A 23,482-nucleotide genomic window follows, 5' to 3' on the forward strand; every position below is an offset into this window, starting at 1 on the left:
GGGGGGCCTCCACCCTGACCCCGGCCCACACCATACCTGCTCCTGGCCCAGGATGAGGATCCCATGAGGCTTGATAGGGTGCCAGGCCGCCAGGTTCTCACCGGAGCCCCGCAGTTCCCCGTCCTGGTAGGCAGACCACAGGCCGTCCCTTGTGGTCCAGGAAATGCAGATGTGGTGCCAGCCGTTGTCCTTCAGGCTCAGGGGCAGCTGGGCGACCTGGACACAGGCCCCCAACCCCAAGTCAGAGGGGCCACGAGCCCAAGGCTGGAGCAGTGGGGCGGGGCATGAGAGATCGGGGTTCTTCCTCCCGGGGTCCGGCCAAAGGCCTGACCCTGCCCTTCCTCCCAGTCCAGCATCCTGCCTGGACCCCACGCCCTCTTTCCCCATGACCTCCCCAGGGGGCTTCCTGCAGACCACACACAACTCTGCAGGGTGGTTGTCAGTGATTTTAGGGAGTTTATTCCCTCTCTCGTAGGCCTACAGGTCATGTGGGGTGGGAGTGGCACCTCACACCGTGCCGGGCACAGTGAGCCTTAGACTCAAAGCCTGGGCACCAGCCCTGGCTCTGGCTCTGTGTGACCTTGGGAGGCTGCTCTCTCATCCCTGGGCTTCCGTGAGTGAGGTTAGACAAACGGTGGCAATCACAAAGCCGCTGCCTGTTCCTCCACCCAAGGCAGACATGACTAATCAATCACGAGCCTAGACTAAGCCCCAGATTCTTTCTCCTCACAGAGCTCTGGGAAGTGACTGCAGATGGATCGGAGTTGGCCAAGGAGATGAGAGCTACTTGCTCTCCATGGATCTTGTTCTCTCAAAGGGCTCCTTCGTAAGTTCTGAGCTCATGATTTAATGTAACACTCTCTGAGGTCTACTTGGTGCCAGGTCTTATCCTGGACGTTGGGGATTTGGTCCCAGCCTTTACTGAGCTGTGTCTGCACAGGAGGGAACAATATACAGGACAAAATAATAAGACCACGGGGGTAGGTACAGAGGCTGTGAAGGTCTGGAGGAAGAGGGAGATACGGGGTGAGGGCCAGTGCTGTGGCATAGCAGGTAAAGCCGCCACCTGCAGTGCCAACATCCCATATGGGCACCAGTTCGAGTCCCAGCTGCTCCACTTCTGATCCAGCTCTCTGCTGTGGCCTGGGAAAGCAGTAGAGGAGGGTCCAAGTCCTTGGGCCCCTGTACCCATGTGGGAGACCTGGAAGAAGCTCCTGGCTCCTGGCTTTGGATTGGTGCAGCCTGGCTGTTACAGCCATTTGGGGAGTGAACCATCAGATGGAAGACCTCCTCTCTCTCTCTCTCTCTCTCTCTCTCTCTCTCTCTGCCTCTACTTCTCTCTGTGCAACTTTTTCAAATAAATAAATAAATCTATTTTTTTTAAAAAGAGGGGGATATAAGAACACAGGCCATCTGGAAGGATCACGGGATCGGATCATTCCACACAGGAACAGGATGGACAAAGTCCTAGGGGCTGGAGCGAGGAGCGGGGAGGGGCCTGTGTTGTGGTGCGGCAGGTAAAGCCACTGCCTGCGACCCCAGCATCCCTTATGGCTGCTGGTTCACATCCCAGCTGCTCCACTTCCCTTCCAGCTCCCTGCTAATGGTCTGGGGAAGCAGCAGAAGACGGCCCAAGTGCTTGGGTCCCTGCACCCATGTGGGAGACCTGGAGGAAGCTCCTGGCCCAGCTCTGGCGGTTGCAGCCATCTGGGGAGTGAACCAGCAGACAGAAGATCTCTCTCTCTCTAACTCTAACTCTGACTTTAAAAAAAATATAAACAAACAAATCAATAAATAAATAAATCTTAGGGAAAAAAAAAAAGGCGAGGAGCAGGGAGCAGCTGACTTAAAAGAACTGGAGGAGGGTGCTGGCCTGGGCGGCAGGGCGCTGTCCAGGGTGCTGAAATCCTTCTCGGACAAACTGGGCCCCGAGGGCAAGACCAAGGATGGCAGCCAGGGGGTGATGAAGGGAACAGGGTGGCGGGGCCTAGGTGTAGCCCAGCTTCCCTAGTGGTCTTAGGGCTGACGGGGCCTTAAGGGAAATTTACTGCCTCCCGGGCCCATCTCCTTCCTTCTCCTCCACAACACCCATGAAAGTCACCCCTGTTGAGCACTCCTAGTGGCTCTGAGAGGTCACATGTGGGTGTGGCCTGTGTCTTCACTTTCTGGGGGTCTCCAAATGTCTGCAGGACCTAGAGCAGTGAGGCAGGCAGAGGGAGGGACTTCAAGGGGCATTGGGGTGGTTAGATGCTTCGCTTTCCCCCCAAGGATCATGTCCATGTCTCCCCCGTCTCCAGGCCAGGGGAGGGTGTGGGGGCAAGAGGCTGGGCATGAGAAAGATGGGTAGAGCAAGGGAAGGGTTAGGAGATGGTTTCTAGAGCCCAAGACCCCAAATCACGTCATCACTCCCTCCATCTGTGTGGCCAGGTTGCATTGTTTCCTGACTCCAAGCCTCAGTCTGCAAAATGGGGTACTGAAGGCACCCACACCCCAGTGCTGTGGGGAGAATCAGAGGAGACAACATGAGAGAAGTGCTCATGAGCCCGCTTCTGTCGGGGTTCGCACTGGGCCAGGACCGCTCAAAGCCCTCAACGTGCACCGAAGCCCTTGTTTCTCACTACAGCCCTGGCGGCGGGGATAGGACCACCCCCGAGACACAGACGAGGAAGCTCAGGCACAGGATGGGTAAACGGCCGTTCTAGGGTCACACAGCGGGTGAGACGCGGACCCAGGGCTCAAACCCGGCATCCAGGCTCCGGAGCCTGGCCAAGGCACCGCTCTCCCCTCCACTGCAGGGAAGGGCAAAGGAGCTTCCAGGGGGCAGAAGGGCAGAGAGGCCACCAGCGCCCCCCGCAGGAAGGCCCTGCAGCCACTGCCTGTCTTTGCTCTGCGTCCAGGGGCAGAGCCTGCAGCCTCCGGAGCTGGGTCCCTGGGGAAGTCACTTCATCTCTCTGAGCCTCACTCCCTTCTGCTATTGGATTTTCAGCCTCTCTTCAGCCAGCCTGGTGCCTGGGTCCTCCCAGAACCCCGCCTGTCACATGGCAGTTGCGTGAGATACACTGAGCAGAGGTACTGAGCAGGACAGTTGAAGGAGGCAGCCCGTGGGTGGGGCCCAGGGTGAGGCAGGTGCTCTGGGAAGGAAGGCCCGCCTGTCTCGCCCCCCCACCCCCTGCCCGTCCCTGCCCAGCCCCCTCCCACCTTGTCATTGACGAGCAGCTCCATGGGATCCGGGCCGGCCTCCAGCAGCACGATCTCGTTGGCCTGCCCGGGCACCGAGTAGGAGAAGGGGGTGCCCTGGCCGGGGCTGCCCGCCCGGGACCGCAGCCACATGCAGGCGGTGAACGCGTACAGCTCGGGCAGGGCTTTCCGCACGCGGGCGTACATGTAGTTGTTGCGGATGGGGATGCTGATCTTGAAGGCGTCCGGGGGGCTGTAGGCTGAGGACCCTGGGGGGCAGGGAGAGGGATCAGGGTACAGGGTGGGGCGCACGGGGCACACTCTGGAATGAGGGCTAACAGCTCATGGGCACTCCCACATGGCCAGGTCCACTCCGCCTCTGTACTGAGGGCCCTAGTTGGAGCCCAAGGGTTCCGAGTTCAAATCCTGCCTCCACCGCTCATCAGTGGTGTGACCTCCCACAAGTTGAACTTGACCTCTCTGGGTCTTGGTAAAATAGGATCATTTACTCCGTCCAGGGTCGTGTGAGGGCAGAAGGGAACAGACTATATATAGAACCCAGTTCACAGGAAATGCTCAACGAACGTTGGCTATTAATATCCTTTTTTGGGACCGGTGATGCCTACAGCACCAGCATTCCACATGGGCGCCAGTTTGTGTCCCGGCTGCTCCACTTCAGATCCAGCTCTCTGGTGATGGCCTGGGAAAGCAGTAGGAGATGACCCAAATGCTTGGGCCCCTGCACCCACGTGGGAGACCCAGAAGATACTCCTGGCTTCCACCTGGCTCAGCTCCAGCCATTGCAGCCATTTGTGGGAGTGAACCAGCAGATGGAAGACCTTTCTCTCTGTCTCTCCCTCTCTCTGTAACTCTGACTTTCAAATAAATAAATAAATAAATAAATATTTTTAAAAATCCTGTTTTGGGAGCTTGTTGCCTCTGTAATGGGCCTTATGCGGTGCTTTCTATTGGCGGGCATGGCTCTAAGTGCTTTTGCACACATTACGTCATTCCTCGTAACTTTACACAGTAGACACGATTGTAATCCTCGTTTTGTAGAGGAGACTTCGACAGCGAGGTCAGGCAATCTGCTCAAGGTCACACAGCTAGTGAGTAGCAGAGCTGAGATCTGAATGAAAAAACCTTGGGACTCCCTGGCTTTCAGGGTGTCCTGCAACTCAGAATTTCTGGGATTCTGTGTCTTGAATATCGGGGGCTTCTGCAGGGGGAGAGAGGGGGTCACCTCCTAAGTGGAGGGGACACACCTGCCACACCCACCCCAGGGTGGGCGCCCTGGGCATGGCCATCTGCCGCCACTTAGTCATTCCAGACTCCCTGGGATGCCCCCACCCCTAACTCACCGGGGAGGGCTTGGGCCAGGACTCCCAGGCCTGGATGAGATGCGGGGGGTGGGGATGGTGGAGATGACTGTGTGACGCCTCACGGTGAGAGGCAGGGGCTCAGTGACTGCTCCTCTAAACCCATTACATGGACCAGGAAGGGAAGCGACCTGCTCAGAGGTGCAGCCCAGTGACTGCCCGCCCCCACCCCCTGCCCTGCAGCCTCTTGCCAAGGCAGTCCCTGCCCCCTCAGGAGACCCTGTGTCCAGACGAGGCTGCCTCTCCTGCCCCTGATTGGCGGTGTGACCCTGGGCAAGTCACCTGACCTCCCTGAGCCTCGGTCTCCTCACTTGTGAAAATCGCTAGAGCTTGTGAAGATTAAATCAGCAGATATAGCAAGAACTTGGCCCAGGGGCCGGCACTGTGGCTTTGTAGGCTAAGCCTCCGCCTGCAGTGCCGGCATCCCATATGGGCGCCTGCTTGAGTCCCGGCTGCTTCACTTCCGATCCAGCTCTCTGCTGTGGCCTGGGAAAGCAGTGGAGGATGGCCCAAGTCCTTGGGCCCCTGCACCCGCGTGGGAGACCCAGAGGAAGCTCCTGGCTCCTGGCTTCAGATCGGCCCAGCTCCAGCTGTTGTAGCCATTTAGGGAGTAAACCAGCAGATGGAAGATCTCTCTCCCTCTGCCTGTAACTCTGCCTCCCAAATAAATAAATAAATAAATATTAAAAAACAAAACAAAACAAAACAATGTGGCTGAGTCCCAGGACACAGAGGAAGCATCAGAAAGTGGGAACGGTTAGCGACGACTGTGGCAGTGATCAGTAACACCCCCACCGTGCTGTCCGGCTGGCGGTCCCCAGCCTCCTCCCCCGCACATCCTGCCAGGCCGCAGCCTCCTGAGGACCCCGAGGACCCAGTCGGAGGCAGCCTTTGTGCGCCGCGCCCTCCGCGGGCCCGCGACCCACCGTGCTCCAGCTCCGCCACGCGGTCCAGCAGGGTCTCCAGCTCCTTCTCCACCTCCTGCCGCTGCCGGTGGCTGCTGTGGCTCAGGGCCGCGCGCTCCTTCTCCAGCGCCAGCACCTTGGCAAGTAGCTGCTCCTCCGCTGCGTCCACCTTGGCGTGCAGGGCGGGGGGCGAGGCGGGGGCGGCCGAGAGGTTCACCCGGGCTGGGAGCTCCTGCTGCTCGGGAAGGGGGGGGGGGCGTGTGAGGTCCCTTGGGAGCAGGCAGGGAGGAGAGGCACAGGGCGCTGGGACGCCCCCACCCCTGCTGGGAGACCCCAGGTGAGCCTCAGCTTTGCCTTGCGCCAGATGGGGACGGTGCCAGCTCCACCCCAGCCGGAGGCCGAGCACCGGCAGGCCTGAGGGGGGCACGAGCTCAGTCACCCGCCACATTTCGCTAGCGGTGCTGTGTGCCAGTTCTGGGATCCACCAGGCGGATCCAGGTGGTTCAGCCAGAAGCAGGTTGGTAAGGTTGCAGACTCTCAAGTCACACAGCCCAGGGTTCAAGTCCAGTGTGGGAACCAACCTGCTGTGTGACCCTGGGGAAATCCCAGGCCTCTCTCAATTTGTGTTCTCATGGGACAATTGCATCCTTTTGGAAGAGCTGTGCAAAGGATTACGTGGTACATTGATAAGCAAAAATGGAGCCCGCTCATTGCCACACTGTCCAGGCAGAGTGTTCCAGGACGGGCACCGACACCCTCTCTGCAGCCCAGGACGGATGAGGACAGAGGTTTAGAGCCCCCCCCAGCCTGTCCCAAGACGTCAGAGGGCAGGAGAATTGGGACAGGTGCCAGTGGGGTGGGCGCTCTCCATCCCCCTCCTGCGAGAGGAAGGGCAGTCCCTGCAGAGAAGTCGCGGAAGCATCAGCAGATTAATAATTCAGTGAGCGACCAGGAGCCAAATCTCCGGCATCTCCCTGGCTTCCTCCCTCTTCCACGGACCCCACTGACAAGGCTGATGCTTCCCCACTCCCCAGGGGCCTGGGCAGTTCCCGCTCAGCCTGGCCCTGGGCCCTGCGCCAAGCTTAGGCCCCAGACGTGAGCTCATTGAGCGTTCACTGAGCACCTGCTATGTGCCGGGCACTGTCCCAGGTGCTGAAGACAGAAAACCAAGAATACATTCTCTGAGCACCGCGCGCGACGCGGGGCTGAGCGCAGGGGGCCTCCAGCCTCACTGGCCCCACCCTGGCCTCGCCGGTCACTGGTTGGGTGACGCTGGGCACATCGTTGAGCTTCTCAGCCCATTTTCTAGTCTTGTGACAAGGAGATGAACAATCCCTTGCATCAAAGGGCTGGGGGCAGAGTGTGCCGGAGACACGGGAGCCGCCGCCAAGGACAGTGACGGGGCCTGGCACCAAGGGCTTGGGGGATGGGCGCTCGGCTGTGCCCCGGCACCCGGGGGTGGGGGCGGCTGGGGTTGCCATCTGGCACCACCGTTCCTCTTGCACATCCGGGGACCTGGAAGGTCCCGTGTGCAGGACGTGGTCAGGATGACATGACGGAGTGGAGGGGAGGGGTCCGGCCCAACTCCTGCTCCAGAGTGGGGGCCAGGGCGTGGCAGGGAGACCTGAGGGGGGTGCCCCAGCACGGACCCCACAAACACTCCCTTCATGAATCTGCTAACATCCACGCCGTGGGTGGCACTGTGTCCCTCTCCCCAGGCAGGGAAGCCGGGGGCAGTCACCTGAGGCCACGTCAGGAGAAGGCGGCAGGGCCAGGGCTGAGCCGCTGCCCCGGCTCCTCTCACCCCCGCTCAGTGCCTCTCGCCACCCGCCCTTGCCGTCCCTCTGGGGGTCCTCTCCGTCCCCAAGCTCTGACGAGGGACTCCCCTGAGGAAAGTGACTTGCCCCAGAGGGCTGGGGGTCTGGAACCAACTCCCACCCAGCTCCTGCCGCCTGCTGGAGGCGGGGAGCCACGAAGGATGAGTGGAGGCTGGGAGACGGGTGGACAGGGAGTCTCCGAGGTGGCCCAGGCTGGCTCGGGGAAGGGACCCCAGGGAGTAGCAGGGATGGGGCTCCCACCACTTCATCCTCCACCACGTCCCACACAAGGTCACAGCCGCCCAAGCTGCCAGATGCCTGCTCGGCCCACTGTGCAGGGGTGGAGGCCAGGGGAGGTGGGCGTGGCAGGGGTGCAGCAGCTACACCGCCCTTCGCTGTCTCCAGGGCTCCTCCCAACTCCCAAGGTGCCTACAGATGCTGGCTCAGGTGTGGACCGAGCCCAAAGCCTCAGTTTCCCTGCCGGTAAAATGGGGACAACAGGCCTCACTCTGTCCACCTCCAGGACCGACGGAGGAAAAGGGTGGGAGTAAGAGGTCCTGGGGGGCTCACGAAGCCCCACTGCAGGAGCAGATGGGGCCCCTGGCCGCGGACTGCCCCTAGGCCCACCACACACGGCTGGGCCTACCGGAAACCCTGGCCCAGGCAGACAGCTCCCGGGGGCCTAGGGCGGGGCTGGCAGGGGGCCAGGCAGGGCCTCTTTGCCCCCAGCACTGCTCTGCACTCAGCATGTCCACCTGGAATGAGACCGAGCGCCAGGCCCACGCGTGGCACCTGACACGTGTGTCCTCGGGAACCTCACAGCCGCTCGCTGGGGCTGGCTCTCAGCACCGCCATGTCACGGCGGGGGAGCCAAGGAGGGAGCCCTCCAGGACCGGCCACAGCGCTAGGACACCCCAGGACCGCCACCTTCCTTCTCCACCAAGCATCCGCCCAGCCTCCACAGGAGGGAGCACAGGCCCCGAGGGCTAGCAGCACGGGCGAACGTGGGCAGCGGGTAGCGGGCAGCGAGGGAGGCGCACCAGCTGGGCTTCCATGACAGCCGTGGCAGGGAGGAGGGGGCTTGGCCGCCCCAGGGTCTGCATCAGTAGAACACGACTCCCACCCGCTTCCCATCTGCCGCAGGCCGGGCTGTGACGCGTGGCCATCCCTGCCCCCAGCTCCAGATGGAAAATGTGGGCCCAGGGTTCCAGGCCCAGTGCAGCCACGCGTGTGCAGGGCTCCTTCGTGCTCCGTCCCAAGCATGCCAACAGCGGCACAGGCCCTGTGTGGCCTTCCCACCCGCTCTCTGCACCCTGGGAGGCCCATTTAACAGATGGGGGAACTGAGGCCCAGAAAGGTGCAGCTGCCTGCCGAAAGCCACACAGCGGGGGCCAGCGCTGTGGCGTACAAGGTTGGGCCTCCACCTGCAGTGCCAGCATCCCATAGGGGCACCAGTTCGAGTCCCGGCCGATCCACTTCTGATCCAGCTCCCTGATAACGCCCTGGGGAAGTTGAGGGTGGCCCTGGCGCTTGGGCCCCTGCACCCACATGGGAGACCCGGAGGAAGCTCCTGACGCCTTCCCTGGCCCAGCCCTGGCTGTTGCGGCCATTTGGGGAGTGAACTGGTGGATGGAAGACCTCTCTCTATTTCTGACTTTCAAATAAACACACAAAAAAGCCACACAAACTGCAGCGGGGCCCCCCTGATTCTGGAACCTGAGCCCATTCCTCAGTTCTGTCCCGGCAGTGTGGTCTCAGTCTATCAGTCTGCTGAGTGGGCACAGGGCTGGCTGTCCTGCCTCCCTCACAGCCAGCACAAGTCCCACGCGAACACTGGGAAGGCTGGGCGGGCACAGCGCAGATGGCCTCAGGGAGGGGCCAGGGCCGGCATGGAGAGGACGTGGGGAAAGCCCACCCCTTGGCCCCCGCAGGGTCAGCTCCCTTCCTGCAGGAGGCCGTGGGAGGCCAGGACTTCAAGGTGGGCGTGCTGCCCTGTGCTCCGGGGCCAGCGGGGAGGGAGGGGGGAGTGAACAGGCTCTGGGGGCAGCAGTGTGGGCCGCAGCCTCTCACTTGCCCCCAAGTCCTGTGTGAGCCCCCCCAGGCTCACAGCCCAGCTCCACCAGCCAGGTGACCTCGTGGCTTAGAGTGCCGTGCCTCGGCTTCCCTATTTGCAGAAGATCCGCCACACTACTGTCTCATGCCGTTGCGGTAAGTTCTAAACCCACAGCTACAGCGCTCTTGGAGCAGCTGCCAGCTGCGGCCACGACACCGCCCGGGTGCCCCTTAGAGGGCTCCTCCTTCCCGGCTCCAGCCCTGAACCTTCCCTGGCGTCGTTACGCTGAAAGAAGCGTCCCGAGCAGCTGGCACCGTTACTGCGAGGTGTGGCGCATTCACCACGGTGGTGCCTGCGTGCGGGAGACCCAGGGAGGTGAGAAACGCGAGGAACCTGGGGCGGGCCCAGCACCATTTCAGGACCCCGCGACAGACGCGCTGGGGTGGGGAGGTCTCAGAGGGGCCTCAGATGTCCAGAAAGTTCTGTCGTTGAACCTGGGTATGGACCTGGACGGTGTAGCCCCTCTACCTTTTGGACAATAATCCACAATGATTAAAAAAAAAAACAGGGAGGGGGCAGCACTGTGGCGTAGCAGGTGCGGCTGCTGCTTGTAGTGCCGGCACCCCATATGGGCGCAAGTTCGAGTCCCGGCTGCTCCACTTCCGACCCAGCTCTCTGCTGTGTCCTGGGAAAGCAGAAGAGGATGACCCAAGTCCTTGGGCTCCTGCACCCGCGTGGGAGACCCGGAAGAGCTCCAGGCTCCTGGCTTCAGCCTATCCCAGTCCTGACTGTTGTAGCCATTTGGGGAGTGAACCAGCAGATGGAAGATCTCTCTCTCTCCTCTCTATTCTCTCTCTCTCTCTCTCACTTTGATTTTCAAATAGAGGAATAAATCTTTAAAAAAAAATCCGGGGGGGGGTGATCCCAAAGCAGAGTCTCTGATGGCAGATGTAACCCCGCCTCTCCCCCGCCTCCCCCAGCCCCTCTGCCTCCCCCTGGTCCAGGCCCCCATCCCTTGCACCGCAGCCCAGCTTCGACTCCAGCCCTCAGCCACACAGCAGCCAGAGGCCACCACAGAAACTGCAAATCCTGCTCAAAAATCTCTCACCAGCCCCCACCCCCACCGACACGGTCCTCATCCCCCAGCAGGCTACGGTCACTGCTGTCGAAGTCCCTGCCAGCCCGAGGCCTGGGCGATGCTGTCCCTGCTGCCACAGATGCTCTTCTGGGCCCTGCCCCCTCCGCTGCCCAATGCCTGCTCCCTCTCTGACGGGAGCCCCCCTGAAGGGAGAGGACAAGAGGGCACAAGAGCGTGGTGGCCGCCGACAGAGAGTCTCATGTCAGACAGGTCGCGTGCTCAGCCCCTCTGACCCTCAGTCTCCTCATCTGCAAAGTGGGCACAGTAACAGTGCCTGCAGTGTCAGCCACCGATCTGCTTCTCTGCTCTTGCTGAGAGGCAGTAGGGGCCCTGGAGGCCCACCGCGGACTAAATGCCCGCCCACAGAACCTGGGCCTCGGAGTCCTCGTCTGTGAGTGCAGCAGGAGTCCTGGGGTGCTGCTGGTGGGCACAGCGCGGGCAGGACTCTCAGAGGCTCCCCGCGCCGGCCACGGGCAGGACTCAGGACAGGGGTCGGCTGGGGCTCAGGGCGGGCACCTAGGAGGGGCGGGGTGGGGAGCCCACGTCGCCCCCTCCTGGAGGCCGCTCTGTCTCCATCCAGCCTGGGCAGGGACGGGGAGGGAGAGTGTGGGGCAGAGGCCAGGTTAGCGTCTACGGCCTTGGTCGCCCAAACGGGCGAGGGAATGGGAAGGGGGGCCCTCTCAGGGGGCTGCCACGGCGGGGTGCATCCCACACACCCTCCTGGGTCCTTCCAGCCCCAGCCACCCTGGACGCGGTCACGTGGGGCGCCCCCTGCCGGTCCTGGCTGCCCCTACACCTTCTGGGTGCAAAGCCGGCCTGTGGTCTTGACTCAGCCTGGGCTATGCGGCCCCAGGGCCCCGGGCAGGTCCCTCAGCCCCAGTGCGCTTGGAGCAAGCAGGGCTTCCACTTGGGGTTGGCAGCCCCAGTGCCTGTCCCCAGATGTCCAGGGGGAGGATGTGGCCAAGACTACGACACCAGGCTCTCCCCTGGTCCCCCCCCACCCACGGGCCTAAGCTGGCCAGTGAGCCCAATGAGAGGTGCTCCACGCCACGAGTCATCAGAGGAACACAAACGGGAACCGTGCGAGCCGGCCGCTCTCCCACCAGAGCGGGGAATGCTAATACCCACCCGAGGTTGGCCAGGTCTGCACTGGGGGGGGGGGGGTGAGCTCCGGCAGCCACTGGGGACGTTTGGCATGGCGTGCCGATGCTGCATCCACGCCAGGCCCCACTCCCGGGACAGATCCCCGAGACGCGAGGGCTGGCGGCCACCAAGAGACCCCGCAAGGCCATCACAGCAGCTTTGCCTGCCACGTCGGGAACCACGGTGTCCACCCACGGGAAAGCGGCTGGAGGAACTGGGGACATCCGTGCCACGAAATGCCACACAGCAGCAGATAAACCACGGATGTGGGCCACACGCTGGTGTCACGGACTCCACACCCAGGGGGAAAGCACCAGACCGGCGGGAGGGTGCCGTCGACACCGGCATCCCACACGGCCGCTGGTTCGAGTCCCGGCTGCTCCATTTCTGACCCAGCTCCCTGCTAATGCGCCTGGGAGAGCAGTGGAGGACGGCCAAGTGCCTGGGCCCCTGCACCCGCGTGGGAGACCCGGAGGAAGCTCCTGGCTCCTGCCTGGTCCAGCCCTGGCTGTTGTGGCCATCTGGAGAGTGAACCAGCAGATGCAAGACCTCTCTCTGTTTCTCCTTTTCTAATTCCAACTTTCAAATAAGTAAATAATAATAATAATAATAATAATAACAACACACACGAGTAAGGCCCTGCCTTTGCCTGAGCGGCTGTCCAGGGCGCAGCCGCAGGAAAGGGAACCTCAGCAGGACACCTTCCCACTTGGCAGATGGGAAGACTGAGGCACAGTGGCCCCCCCGAGAGGCAAGGCTTCTTTCTAGAATAAAGTTCCCACCAGCAGCAGGAGCAATGGGGCAGGGCCTCCCCAGGGAGTGCCCACCAGGAGATGGGGGAGGGGCGTGGAGCCTGCAGGTGGGTGGAGCCTGGGTCCCGTCTCCAGTGCCAGGTGGGTGGAGCCTGGGTCCCGTCTCCAGTGCCAGCGATCGCGGAGCTCCAAGGATCATTCCATTTCGCCCACCAGGGAGGAGCTGCTTTTTTATGTCCATTCCACAGGTAGGAAAGTGCGGCTGAGAACATGAGGTCGCTTGTCTAAGGGCCCCGGGAGCTGGAATTTGAATGCAGGTGATCTGGGTCCCAGGTGGGTGCTGGGAAGACCACCCCACGCTGTAGCTCCAGGCTACAGCCCTCCGTCAGGGCTGCAAGCCCATACCTCAAACAAGAGGCCAACAGACAGGAAGCCTCCATTCTGCCCCTCGCGAACCCCTGCACTGTCCACGGAGCAGAAGTTTCCAGAATGGGCAGCAAGGTCACTGAAGTGCATGGGCGACCGACAGGCACCAAGAGATCCGTGAGCCACTCTGCAGCGCCCCCTGAGACATGGAGGCTGGGGACTGGGCACACGGGGGCCCGGGGCTGCACCCCACAACCAGTTTCTCTCCAGGAAGTTTATAAGGTTGAGGCCAAAGGGGCCCTGGCCAAACCCACCCCTCCTCCCACCCATTTTACAGGTAAGGAAGCTGAGACTGAGAGGAGAGAACCCCGCCCTGCACCGCCCAGCCATCCTGGTCCCAAGAGATTTGAGGCTGGCGGGAGGTCCGGGGAGCATGGGGGAGCTGCCCCATTTTGTAGACGGAAAGGAGCCAAGGCAGTGGGTGGCAAACCAGTGCCCGATTCCTCATCCCCCAGATTCTCGGACCCTCTTTGTCCTCATCTACACCGGTGGACGCTGCTAAGTGCCAGCCCAGAGCTACCCGTAGGCAGCAGGCCCCGCCCTCACCTGGTGTCTCACCTCCCTGAGGGTCTAGAGTTAAAGAACCAGGGCTCTGGGGCCAGACACCAGCACGGTCCCAGCCCGGCTCCACTGCTGTGTGACCCCGGCCCGTTCCTGACCCTCTCTGAACCCTTGTTTCTGGGTAAAAGGGGCGGGGGTAGAAAAGTACCTGCCCCAGAGAGGTTTAATGAGGATTAAACGAGATAGGGCACCATCCTGGCACATGGGCAGTGCTCAGACAGGGTGAGGCTCCTGTGCTCACGGCACAAGTCCTGCCGTTCCCGGACCCAGCGTCTGCCCGGAGCACCATCGGGCAACTCCTCGCCACGACTCCCAGTGCTGGACATGGCGGCGCGGCCAGCCTGTGGGGCTGCCTAGGGGTGCGGCTTGCGCTTGTTTGTTGGAAGCGCTGTGTAAAACAACCTCGGAGTTTCACTGCACCCAACTCCGTGTGCAGACGGAACTCGGGCATGCCCGCGCGGCCCGGCTCCCTTGGAAAGTGGTTCTTGGCCACAGCCACGAGAAGTCAATATCCTCTGACCCAGTAATGCCACCCTAGGGATTCCGCCTGCAGGAATAAGTCAACGGCCTTAAAAAGAAAACAACAAGCGGCGGTCTGCGCGGACTGGACCCGGCCTGAGCATCCAGCGGGGACCGGAGGAGGCAGCCCTCAGCCCCAGCCCCCGGCTACTGCGGGACGGAGCTGCGCGAGTGAGCCCAGACGCCACAGCGCTCACTAAGGTGGCAGTCACCCCGCGCCCCCGTGCGGACGGTGGAAAGGGAGAAAATGGGGCAGTTAAGTGGGATTTCCCCCACAAACCTCTCGGCTTTTCTCCAATGAACAACAATAACAGCAAAAATAAAAATACAGAAAAGACAACGCCTTCCAGGGTGGCTCCCGCCGACCCAGCGGGGTGGGAAGGCGAGGGAGAGACACACCAGGCAGGAATGGGCAGGGAAGTGTGAGAAATACGGGTGGAGGACAGCGACATCAGGGAAGGCTTCCAGGAGGAGGTGTCCCCAGAGCAGACTCCTGTGTGAGGAGCAGGTGATGTGCTGGGGGTGAGTCAGGCAGAAGCAAAACAGAACTGAGAGTTGGACCAGACCCCCGGGGCGGCCTGGGAGCAGGCTGAGGGGCTTAAGGAAGATCCTGGGGCTTCCTGGAGGAGGAGGGTGGGGGTAGGACAGACAGGCTGCAGCAAAGGTGCAGATACCACTGGGGAGGAGCCCAGACAGCTGCTCAGAGCACACCCAGGATGGCAGAGGTGTGCATTCAGGTTGGGGCACTGAGCTTGGGGGCTGGCGGGACCCCCGAGGGAGGGCACTGGACCTACGGGCCTGGAGCTTGGGAAAGAAACCTGCGTTGGAGAGTGAGGTTTTGTTCGGGGCCCCACAGTGGCACGGAACCACGGGTGGGCTCACCAGCGGAAGTGAGGAGACAGCCGAGGGCCCCAAACCATTGAGGGGGAAGACGGACAGGTGGGAGAGAAGTGAGGGAGAAGACAGACAGGTGGGAGAGCTGTCTAGGAGCCCAGAGACGGGGACCCGGAGGACGTGAGGATCGGACAAGGGCCGCGAAGTCCCCGTTCAGCCGCTCAGCTTTGGGCATGGCGGCAGCGTGCCACTGTCAGGGAGGCGCACGGGGGAAGCCAGGGCTCCCCACGCCTGGAAGGCCGCCCTACTGCCGAACGCCAGCTGCCAGGATCCCCCAACCCCAGGAGGCTCACCGGAGGGAGGGCCACCCTGCCAAGGGCCGCAGGTGCTGGCGGCGCAGGTGCAGGGCCAGCGCGGCCCTGCCAGCCCCACACGTGGGAGGAGCCACCTGTGCCATCTGGGCGTGGGGGCTGGGGCTACCGCAGGCGAGAGGAGCGTGGTGCAAACCGGATCTTGTTTCTATGCACTAATAAAACCTGTGTTCTAAGAGGGGGCTTCGCTCCCCTTTTGGGCTGTGGCTGTGCTTGAAAAATCAGTAATATTGGAGCCTAATAATAAACATGGCAATGGCTGAACCGGACTGAGCCCAGGGCCAGGCCAGGCCCTGTCTGCCCCCTCCCTTGGGTTGACTCACTTAATCCCCCCAGCACCCCGACGAGGCAGGTGCAGCTGGTAGCCCCATTTCACAGACGAAGGAACTGAGACCCCACTTCCCCATGGACTTTGCGCTTTCCCCTGGTTATCCTCCGTTCCCGGCTCTGTCGGCATAGAAACCCCAGCTCCCCAAAGCTGCAGCGGGGCAGAGGGGTGCTGGCCTGGCTTGCCCCCTGCATCAGCCACGCACCTGAGCCGGCTTTCCCTCACCTGTAGGAGGGGCCATGGCCGTGCAGCCTGTGGGGCACAGACTTCCTGGAGGACAGCTGTGCCCCAGGTAAGCCAGACCCCTCGCCCCACCCTGGGTCTGAACCATCTGGAAATCAGTGCACAGCCAGGGGTAGGGGGGCGCTCAGTGCCTCCACCTCCTTGTCCTGCTCAGTCTGTCTCAGGGTCTGACCCCCACTTCCGGGAACCCTGGCTTTGTTCTTACGGGGAAGAAGGTGGCCGTGGGGCTCCAAAGGGCAAATGACTGGCCCAGGGTCGCTCTGTGCAGGGCCCCGAGGCTCAGCCAGCAAAGACTGGGAAAGGTGAGTGCGGGAGGGGGAGCAGGAGGGGCCCCCTCCCAGGGCAGCGGGTCAGAGGCTGGGCGCAACATCTGAGCTGCTGGCCTTGGGGGGGGGGGGAGCGGGGCTGTCGTGGGACACTCGCGCCCTGCCCTTCAGACCCCAAGTCTTCCCGATAGCCATCTTTACCACGTGACCATGGAACGAGTGTAGGGCTGGTGCTGCCCTGGGGATGTCCACAGCAAGGGAATAGGCTGGAGAGGCAGTGAGTGGACCCTGTTAGGCCCATTCTGCAGACGCGGAAACTGAGGCTCGGAGGAGGCGCCCCTGGAAGGAAGAGGATCCGGAGCGACTTTCTGGCGCGCCCCTGCGCCTCAGTCCCTGCGCCGGACACCTGCCTGCGTTCGCTACCCGCATCCGTCTGCCCGCCCGTCCCGGCCACGCACACGGGGCACCAGAGGCTGGGAGACCCGCGGCGGCGGCCCCTCCCACCGGCGGCTCCCCCGACGGCGCGCCGCGCGGCGCTCACCTCGATGCGGTCGATGCGGTCCCGGAGGGCGCGCACCGCGTCCTCCAGCTCCAGCAGCAGCGCGGGCGAGTCCCAGGGCCCGTCGGCCATGGTGTCGCGGCGGGGCCCCGCGTCCTGCAGGCCTCGCGGCAAGCCGCTCTCGCAGCGGCCCAGCTTGCGCGTGAGCTCGTGGATGGTGTCCTGGTCGGCGCGGATGCGCGCCTCCTGCTGCAGCGCCGTCTGGCGCAGCTGCTCGGCCGTGCTCTGAAGCAGCAGCAGCTCCTCGCGCTCGCCGCCCGCCGCGCCCCCCGGCTCGGCCCCCGACGGGCAGGCGGCCGCCAGCGGCGTGCACAGGAAGCGGCTGAAGAGCGGCCCCGGCGGCAGCGGGTGCGCGCTGGCCGCCGGCGCCCCGGGCAGCGCCGGGGGCCCGGCCGAGCCGCCCGCGCCGTGCAGCGCGCTCAGGCTGCGCTGCGGGCCCGGGGACGCGGCCGAGGCGTTGTCGGGGCCGCCGGGCAGCGCCCGCGCGGGGCTGGCCGCCAGGGGCACGCTGGCGATGATGCAGATGACGGCACCGAGGAACGCCAGCATGCCCGCGGCCAGCAGCACGGCCAGGAACTTCAGCGTGAGGCGGGCGGCGGGGGCGCGCGAGGCCCCCGGCAGGTGCGGCGGCGGGGTCGGGGCGCGGGGCCCGGGGCGCGGGAGCCGGAGCCGGAGCCGGAGCCGGAGCTGTGGCCGCGGCTGCTGCTGCCGCCGCTCTGAGCCCGAGCGGCGGGAGGAGGAGAAGGCGGCGGCGGCGGCGGCGGGGAGGGGGAGCGGGAGAGGCGGCCCCGCCCCACTCGCTCCCTCGGGCGGGCCGTGGCCCAGCCCCGCACCCGTTGCGTGCCGGGCGCCCAGCTGGGGGCGCCGCCGGGAAGGCGGCGAGGGGCGGGAGACGGCGCCCGGGATTGGATCTCGCTACCGCGCAGGGCGCAGAGGGCGGTGCCCAGGTGGCCGCGCCGCGGGGCTCCCGGGCGAGCCCACTCGGGTCCTGCGCTCTGGCGTCCCCCTGGTGCCCACGGTGGCCACAGCTGCCGGTGCAGGGGCACTTTCCTGCGTGCGGGGCCCCGCGCTGACCGCGCTACCAGCTCGCAGGCTGTTCAGCCTCCTGTGGACAATGCCCGCGATACGCACACGGGGAAACTGAGGCCAGGGAGGCAGCGCTGCCCAAGGGCACCCGGGCTGCCGGATGGGGATGGAGTGGGAGCCGGAGAGGAAGGCAGGCCAGGCTGGGGGCGGGATTGACCTGCCTGTCACCTCCCACCTGCACCTGCCTGAAGGGTCACTCCCCTCATCCAGAAAAAAAAGTTTTGACTCCAGGGGTTCCAGAAAATTCCTCATGCCGAATCCCTGGGGAGGGGCACAGCAGCCCCTGTTAGGCGGAGGAGCAGAGGAAGCCTGCTGAGCCCTTAGACCAGGCACAGATGGCACCGTGGGAATGGGAGTGGGCCGTGCTGTGGGGGTGCTGGGGGAGTGTTTGACTTTCTCCTGTCAAGGATGTCTCTATATATATTTTGTTAAAAATTAACTTGGCAATTAAAAAATTAAAAAAAATTCGACCGTTCTTTGCAATCCAGTTCCGGCTCTGACGTTCCACGGTGCCATTCCTGGCTGGTGTGGGTGCCCAGGCTGTGGGTGCTCCTGCTGCAGCTGGGAATGGGGGCCCTCTGGAGCGAGGCAGCAGGAGACCCTTGGGAGCCCTGGAGGTGCGGGAGTCACTGGGGGTCCTGGTGCATTCCGCTGCATTAAGCAGGGAGCTGGATCGGAAGCGGAGCAGCCGGGGCTCCAATCGGCGCTCTGACACGGGCTGCTGGCATCGCAGGCGGGGGCCTAACTCCCTGCGCTACAGTGCTGGCCCCCTGGAATGACTTGGCTCGTGCTGCAAGCATGTTGCTGCCCTGCTTATGAACCGGGCAGTGCTCCCCAAACCGCTTAAGACGCAAAATTCCCTCGCGGTGGAGGGCATGGATTCTGCATGAGTTCTGCAGCCAGAGGCTGAGTTCACACCCTGTCTCTGCCTGTTCCCGGTGTGTGACCTGGGACGAGTCATTTCATTAATTGTGGGGACAGTTACTGCGCCTCTCGTGTTTCTGCAAATCCTGCTGGCAGTGGTAGCTTTTTTGTTTCATTAATTTTTATTTGAAAGAGTTACAGAGAGAAAGGGAGAAACACAGAGGGAGAGGACAGGGAGAGGGAGAGGGAGAGGGAGAGGGAGAGGGAGAGGGAGAGGGAGAGGGAGAGGGAGAGGGAGAGGAGAGGGAGAGGGAGAGGGAGAGGGAGAGGGAGAGGGAGAGGGAGAGGGAGAGGGAGAGGGAGAGGGAGAGGAAGAAGGAGAGGGAGAGGGAGAGGGAGAGGGAGAGGGAGAGGGAGAGGGAGAGGGAGAGGGAGAGGGAGAGGGAGAGGGAGAGACCTTCTTTCTGCTGGATCACGCCCCAGATGGTGGTGACCACCAGGGCTGGGCCAGGCTGACGCCAGGAGCCAGGAGCTTCTTCTGAGTCTCCTACGTGGGTGCAGAGACCCAGTGGCTTGGGCCGTCTTCTGCTGCTTTCCTGGGCCATTAGCAGGAAGCTGATGGGAAGTGGAGCAGCCCTGGCGCCCGTATGGGATGCTGGCGCCACAGGTGGTGGCTTTACCCACTATGCCACAGCGCCATCCCGCGGTGGCAGCTTTTGTCCAGGGCTGTCCTTCCAAGGACACCTTCGTGGCAAGTGGCCATTGGGGGTGGGGGTGGGGAGCCTGTGTCCTGGTGGACCGCAGGGCAGTTTGCTGCCAGGAGGATAAAGATGGTGTTTCTGGGGCGGAAGTCAGGCAGTTTTGCTTATAGCCATTGTAATAAAGGATCGGCCTTTCCTAGACTCATGGCTCCTTGGCTGTGCTGCAGACCTACTGTGTGCGGGATCCAGCTGGCTGCCCCTGGGCTGCCCTGGGGCCCGCTGTGCCGAGTAATGAAGTCTTTTATCTCTGACTCAGTCCTCTGCCAGACTCCGTGGTAGGCTACAGTAGGGTGGCTTCTCAGGCCTTCCTGACAAGCTCTCCGAGCCTCGGCTTTCTGATCTGTGAAATGGGGACTGATGGTCATATGCACTTTGTCCCTGCACCCATGTGGGAGAGCAGGATGGAGTTCCAGGCGCCTGGCTGCAGCCCAGCCCAGTCCCAGCCATTGTAGCCACTTGGGGAGTGAACCAGCGGAAGGAGGATTGTCTCTGTCTCTCTCCCCCCTTTCTCTATAACTTTGACATTCAGATAAATAAATAAATCTTCAAAAAACATTTAAGAACTATGATAGACAGGGATAGGAGATATGGGGGGGGGGCTTGGCAGATGGGCATACCCTGAGCTGAGACCCGAATGGCCCGAGCAGGAATCTGGGGGAGGTGACGTGTTCTAGGCAGAGGGGACAGCTAATGCAAAGGGCCGGAGGCAGAAATGAACGCGGTCTGTTCTCAGAACGGCAGGGACACCGGCGGGCTTGGAGCCCACTGAGCTCTGGGGGAGGAGGGGGGAGGGTCTTCAGGTTCAAGGAGAGCCGAGGGGCTGGCTGCCAGCCACCCGGACGGCCTCTGGCGGGAAGGAGCCTGTGTTTTTGGGAGTTTTTTTCTGAGCCTGGGTCACAACGATAAAAGAACGGGAGCAGGGGGAGCAGGTGGGGGCGGTGCAACCATCCAGGGCGAGGGGTGGGGCCTCGGAGGGCGGAATGAGGAGAGCCAAGGACTGTGGGTTTGGTTTAGAGGGCACCCAGGCCCCCCAGGGAAGCAGGCCTTGAGGTGGAGCTGGGAGTGTGAAGGGGTTCGTGGGGGTGAAACCTGTGAAACAGAAACAGGAGAGCAGGCAGAGCTGGACTGGAGGGTCTCGCACTCAGTCAGCAAAGCCTTGCTCATCCCGGTAGGGAGCTCCGGGGCCATCCCGTGCGCCTCTGCGGGCTCCGTGTCGGCTGGGAGCTGTCTCCACACAGCAGGACGGAGGGCAAAGTAGGAGGTCTGCTAACCCCAGCGCAGGCAGCCGGGCGGTGAGTTCATCCTGCAGGAGCCGCGTGGGGACCCTCCGTGGTTGCCACGGCCACCCCTTGTACAGCCAGGATCCTACCTGCCCGGTGGGGTGCCCCGCAGTCCCCTCACTGGGGTTGGTCTCAGGCCCCCCCGCCACTGTTCATGCCAGCCTTGCTCTGGGTCCTTGCCTCTGCCATCCCACCTGCTACATTCACTCCCCAAATGGCCATAACGGCCGAGGCTGGGCCAGGCTGAAGCCAGGAGCCAGGAGCTTCTTCCCAGTCTCCTACACAGGTGCAGGGGCCCACGCACTTGAGCCAACTTCTGCTGCTTTCCCAGGCGCAATAGCAGGGAGCTGGATGGGAAGTGGAGTGGCCAGGACTTGAACCCACACTCCTGGTGGGTCATAGGCAGCTGCTTAACCTGCTGGCCTGAAAGCTCCCCCCCCTTCTAAAAGATGACAGGCCAAGGGCTGATTGGGCAACAGGTGCTTTCAGCCACAGGTGCGGGCACAGCAGGGCTCACGTGACCCACTCAGCCCAGTGGCCTGGGGTTTTGCCCAGGCTGGCACTGAAGCCCTGCACCCAGGCCAGCTCTCCATCCTGGGAGTCAGGACTGCTGGTTGCCCTAGCGGTCTCCACACACAGTCAGAGCCGGTACAGAACGCACACCTTTCTCTCCTCCACACCCCCCGACACCCCGTCACAGGGCTGGCACCTGGTGCACAGCCTCATCTCTGTCTCAGGGCCCACCCTTGTGGGTGGTCAAGTTCCCAGGGGGTGAGTCTCCTACCTGACCTCTTCCGCCCGGGGAGCGTGCTTGGGAGCCAAGGGGCTTCTTGCTTAGGGGGTGGGGAATGAGGCTGGGACAGGGAGGGCTGCCTGTGTCTCCCCCTGAGCTGCCTCTCTCTCCCCCCTCTTTAAGGTGCCCACCTCCTGTGGCCATCTGGAGAACCCAGTGAGAGGGGCTGAGACACTGCCCACAGATCCACCTGGTCACTGAATGGCAGGAACCAGGCTGCCTACACCGCTTTGTATCCCCAGCCCTAGCTCCGTGCCCGGTACTCAGCAGGTGCTCAGAACAGATGACTGCCCTCCTTGTTTATTCCCAGTATACATTAGGTGCTTAGTAAGTGTTCATTTCCTCTTGGACTTCTTTACCTGTGATGTCCCCGGGGGACCCACAGAGCCTCAGTTGAAGTCCCCTCCCTTCTTAGTCCCTGCGGGCCCTGCCCTGAGCAGGGTCGGGTATCACAGGCTCACATGCGTGTCGGATGCACACACCCCAGGCCAGGGCCTTCCGGGACTGGGGGACCCAGGGCTCAGCTGGGGCCAGGGGTGCTCGTGGTGGTGCGGGAGAAGGGAAGGGAGGGAGGGAGGGGCGGGAGTTGCTTTCCTCGCTGGGGAAGCCCAGAGATTCCCACCCAGAGTCTCTGCCTCGCTGGAACAGTGAAGGGAGCCAGTGCCGCGCAGGTGGGCAGGAAGCAGGGACATCTGTTCGCACAAGGCGCGGGAGGGCCGAGAGGAGGAAGCACGCGTCCTCCCTGCGGGCGCGGGGACTTGGCTGGGGAGCGCGTGCCGGGGGCCAGGCCCAGGAGGGAGGCCAGGAGGGAGGCTGCTCATGAGGCTGCCTCTGCTCCCTGCGGCCGCGCCAGGCGGCGTGGCGGTGCCCGCAGCGGCTCCCGGCTCCCGGGCACCCTCGTCGCCCCTCCCCCTGGGAACAGGTCTGTTTCTCTCCCTGCTTCTTGCTGTAGCGGGCTGCACCTGTGCATCCCTGGAGCACCGTGTTCTAACGGTCTCTGTCCCAGAGAAGAAATTCAGAGGTCCAGCATTGGCCTGGGTGTCGCAGGTGGACAGCTGGCCTTTGAACCCAGGTGCTGTGAGCTCCTGCCGGGCCCCGGGAGCCCGCCCAAGCCCATCACCACTGCTGCGCCTCCCCCAGGGCTCCCGGCTCCTGTGGCCGCTGCAGTGGGCTTTAACTCGCGTTTTCCCCACGAGGTCATGGAGTTCCTGAGGTCTGAACCCACTGCGTGTCCAGGGTGGATCTGCTTGGCTTCTACGCGGTGGGGCTAGCGGAGGCACGGGCTGCCCCTCCCAGGCTTTGCCAGGGATTTTCCACTTGGCCGGTGTTAGTCTAACAGTGGAGCTCCAAGCCCCGTGTTCAGCTTCTCTCTCCCAGCTAAGTCTGCCCGACGCTGGAGGAGGAAGGAGGCTCGGTGGCTTCGTCCACCAAGACCCCCGCTTGCCCTCCTCCCCGCCCCTGCTAGGTGCCTCTGGCCCCGTCAGGGTTGGAGCTTCCGGGAGGGAGGAGACAGAGGCGGCTGGCGGGTCTGACCTGGGTGGTGAGAGGAGGGGTGTTCTCAGACGGGCTCAGGTGCCTGGAAGCTGGCTCTTTCTTGCCAGGGGCACTTTTGGTGGTTCTTCAGGGACCCCCCCGGCAGGGCGTGTCCTACCTGCAGCCCCTACCCAGGCAAAGCGGCTCCCTGGTGACTGCTGCTCCGATTCCCCTTCAGAGCCTCTTCCGGGGAGTCCACCCAACATGGGTGCCCCACTGGGTCACCACCCCTGCCCAGTCCCGCCCCATTCTGTCGGGCAGGGTCCTACTTCGAAGCAGCCTTCGACCGGCATCCTGGAGCCCTGTGTGGGCAGTGAGCCCACCCCTGCTCCATGGACACAGCACACTAGCTGGCCTCGCAGCTGCCCTTGGTCACCCATCTCCCCTCTCCCAGCACCTGTCGTGCTCCCTGGCTCTGAGAAGCCCCCGCACTTGGCTTGAGGTGGGAGGAGCAGTGCCACCGCCTGTCGGTACAGAGCCCCCTGGCCCAGGACCCCCCATACTGCCTGGCCAGCTTCCTTGGCTTCTTAGCTTTGTGGAGCGGGGGATAGGAACCAGGAGTCATTTTTTTCCTGGCCTCTTTTTTCCTGGCCTCCACTTTGGCCCAGGTCATTCTGTCCATCGTCCTCAGCTTTGGGGTTCTGGACCGGGCTGGCAAGACAGACGGGAGGGACCGCACTTCCACTCAGGGGTC

At 63.0% G+C, this 23,482-nt stretch overlaps 1 protein-coding gene across 1 annotated transcript in view; it reads right to left on the bottom strand.

Annotated features, from left to right (window-relative positions):
• The window catches only part of NPTXR (neuronal pentraxin receptor), a 28,080-nt gene that overhangs the window by 3,372 nt on the left and 1,226 nt on the right, over nt 1-23,482 (bottom strand). Inside the window, exons 2-5 of the mRNA XM_070053193.1 lie at nt 16,454-17,386; nt 5,483-5,696; nt 3,199-3,446; nt 37-216 (exon numbers count right to left, since the gene is read on the bottom strand). Of these exons, the coding sequence (XP_069909294.1) occupies nt 37-216; nt 3,199-3,446; nt 5,483-5,696; nt 16,454-17,386 (1,575 nt within the window). The remainder of the gene's footprint in view (nt 1-36; nt 217-3,198; nt 3,447-5,482; nt 5,697-16,453; nt 17,387-23,482) is intronic.

Source organism: Oryctolagus cuniculus, chromosome 11 (genome assembly GCF_964237555.1).
Source record: "Oryctolagus cuniculus chromosome 11, mOryCun1.1, whole genome shotgun sequence".
Classification (NCBI taxonomy): Eukaryota; Metazoa; Chordata; class Mammalia; order Lagomorpha; family Leporidae; genus Oryctolagus; species Oryctolagus cuniculus.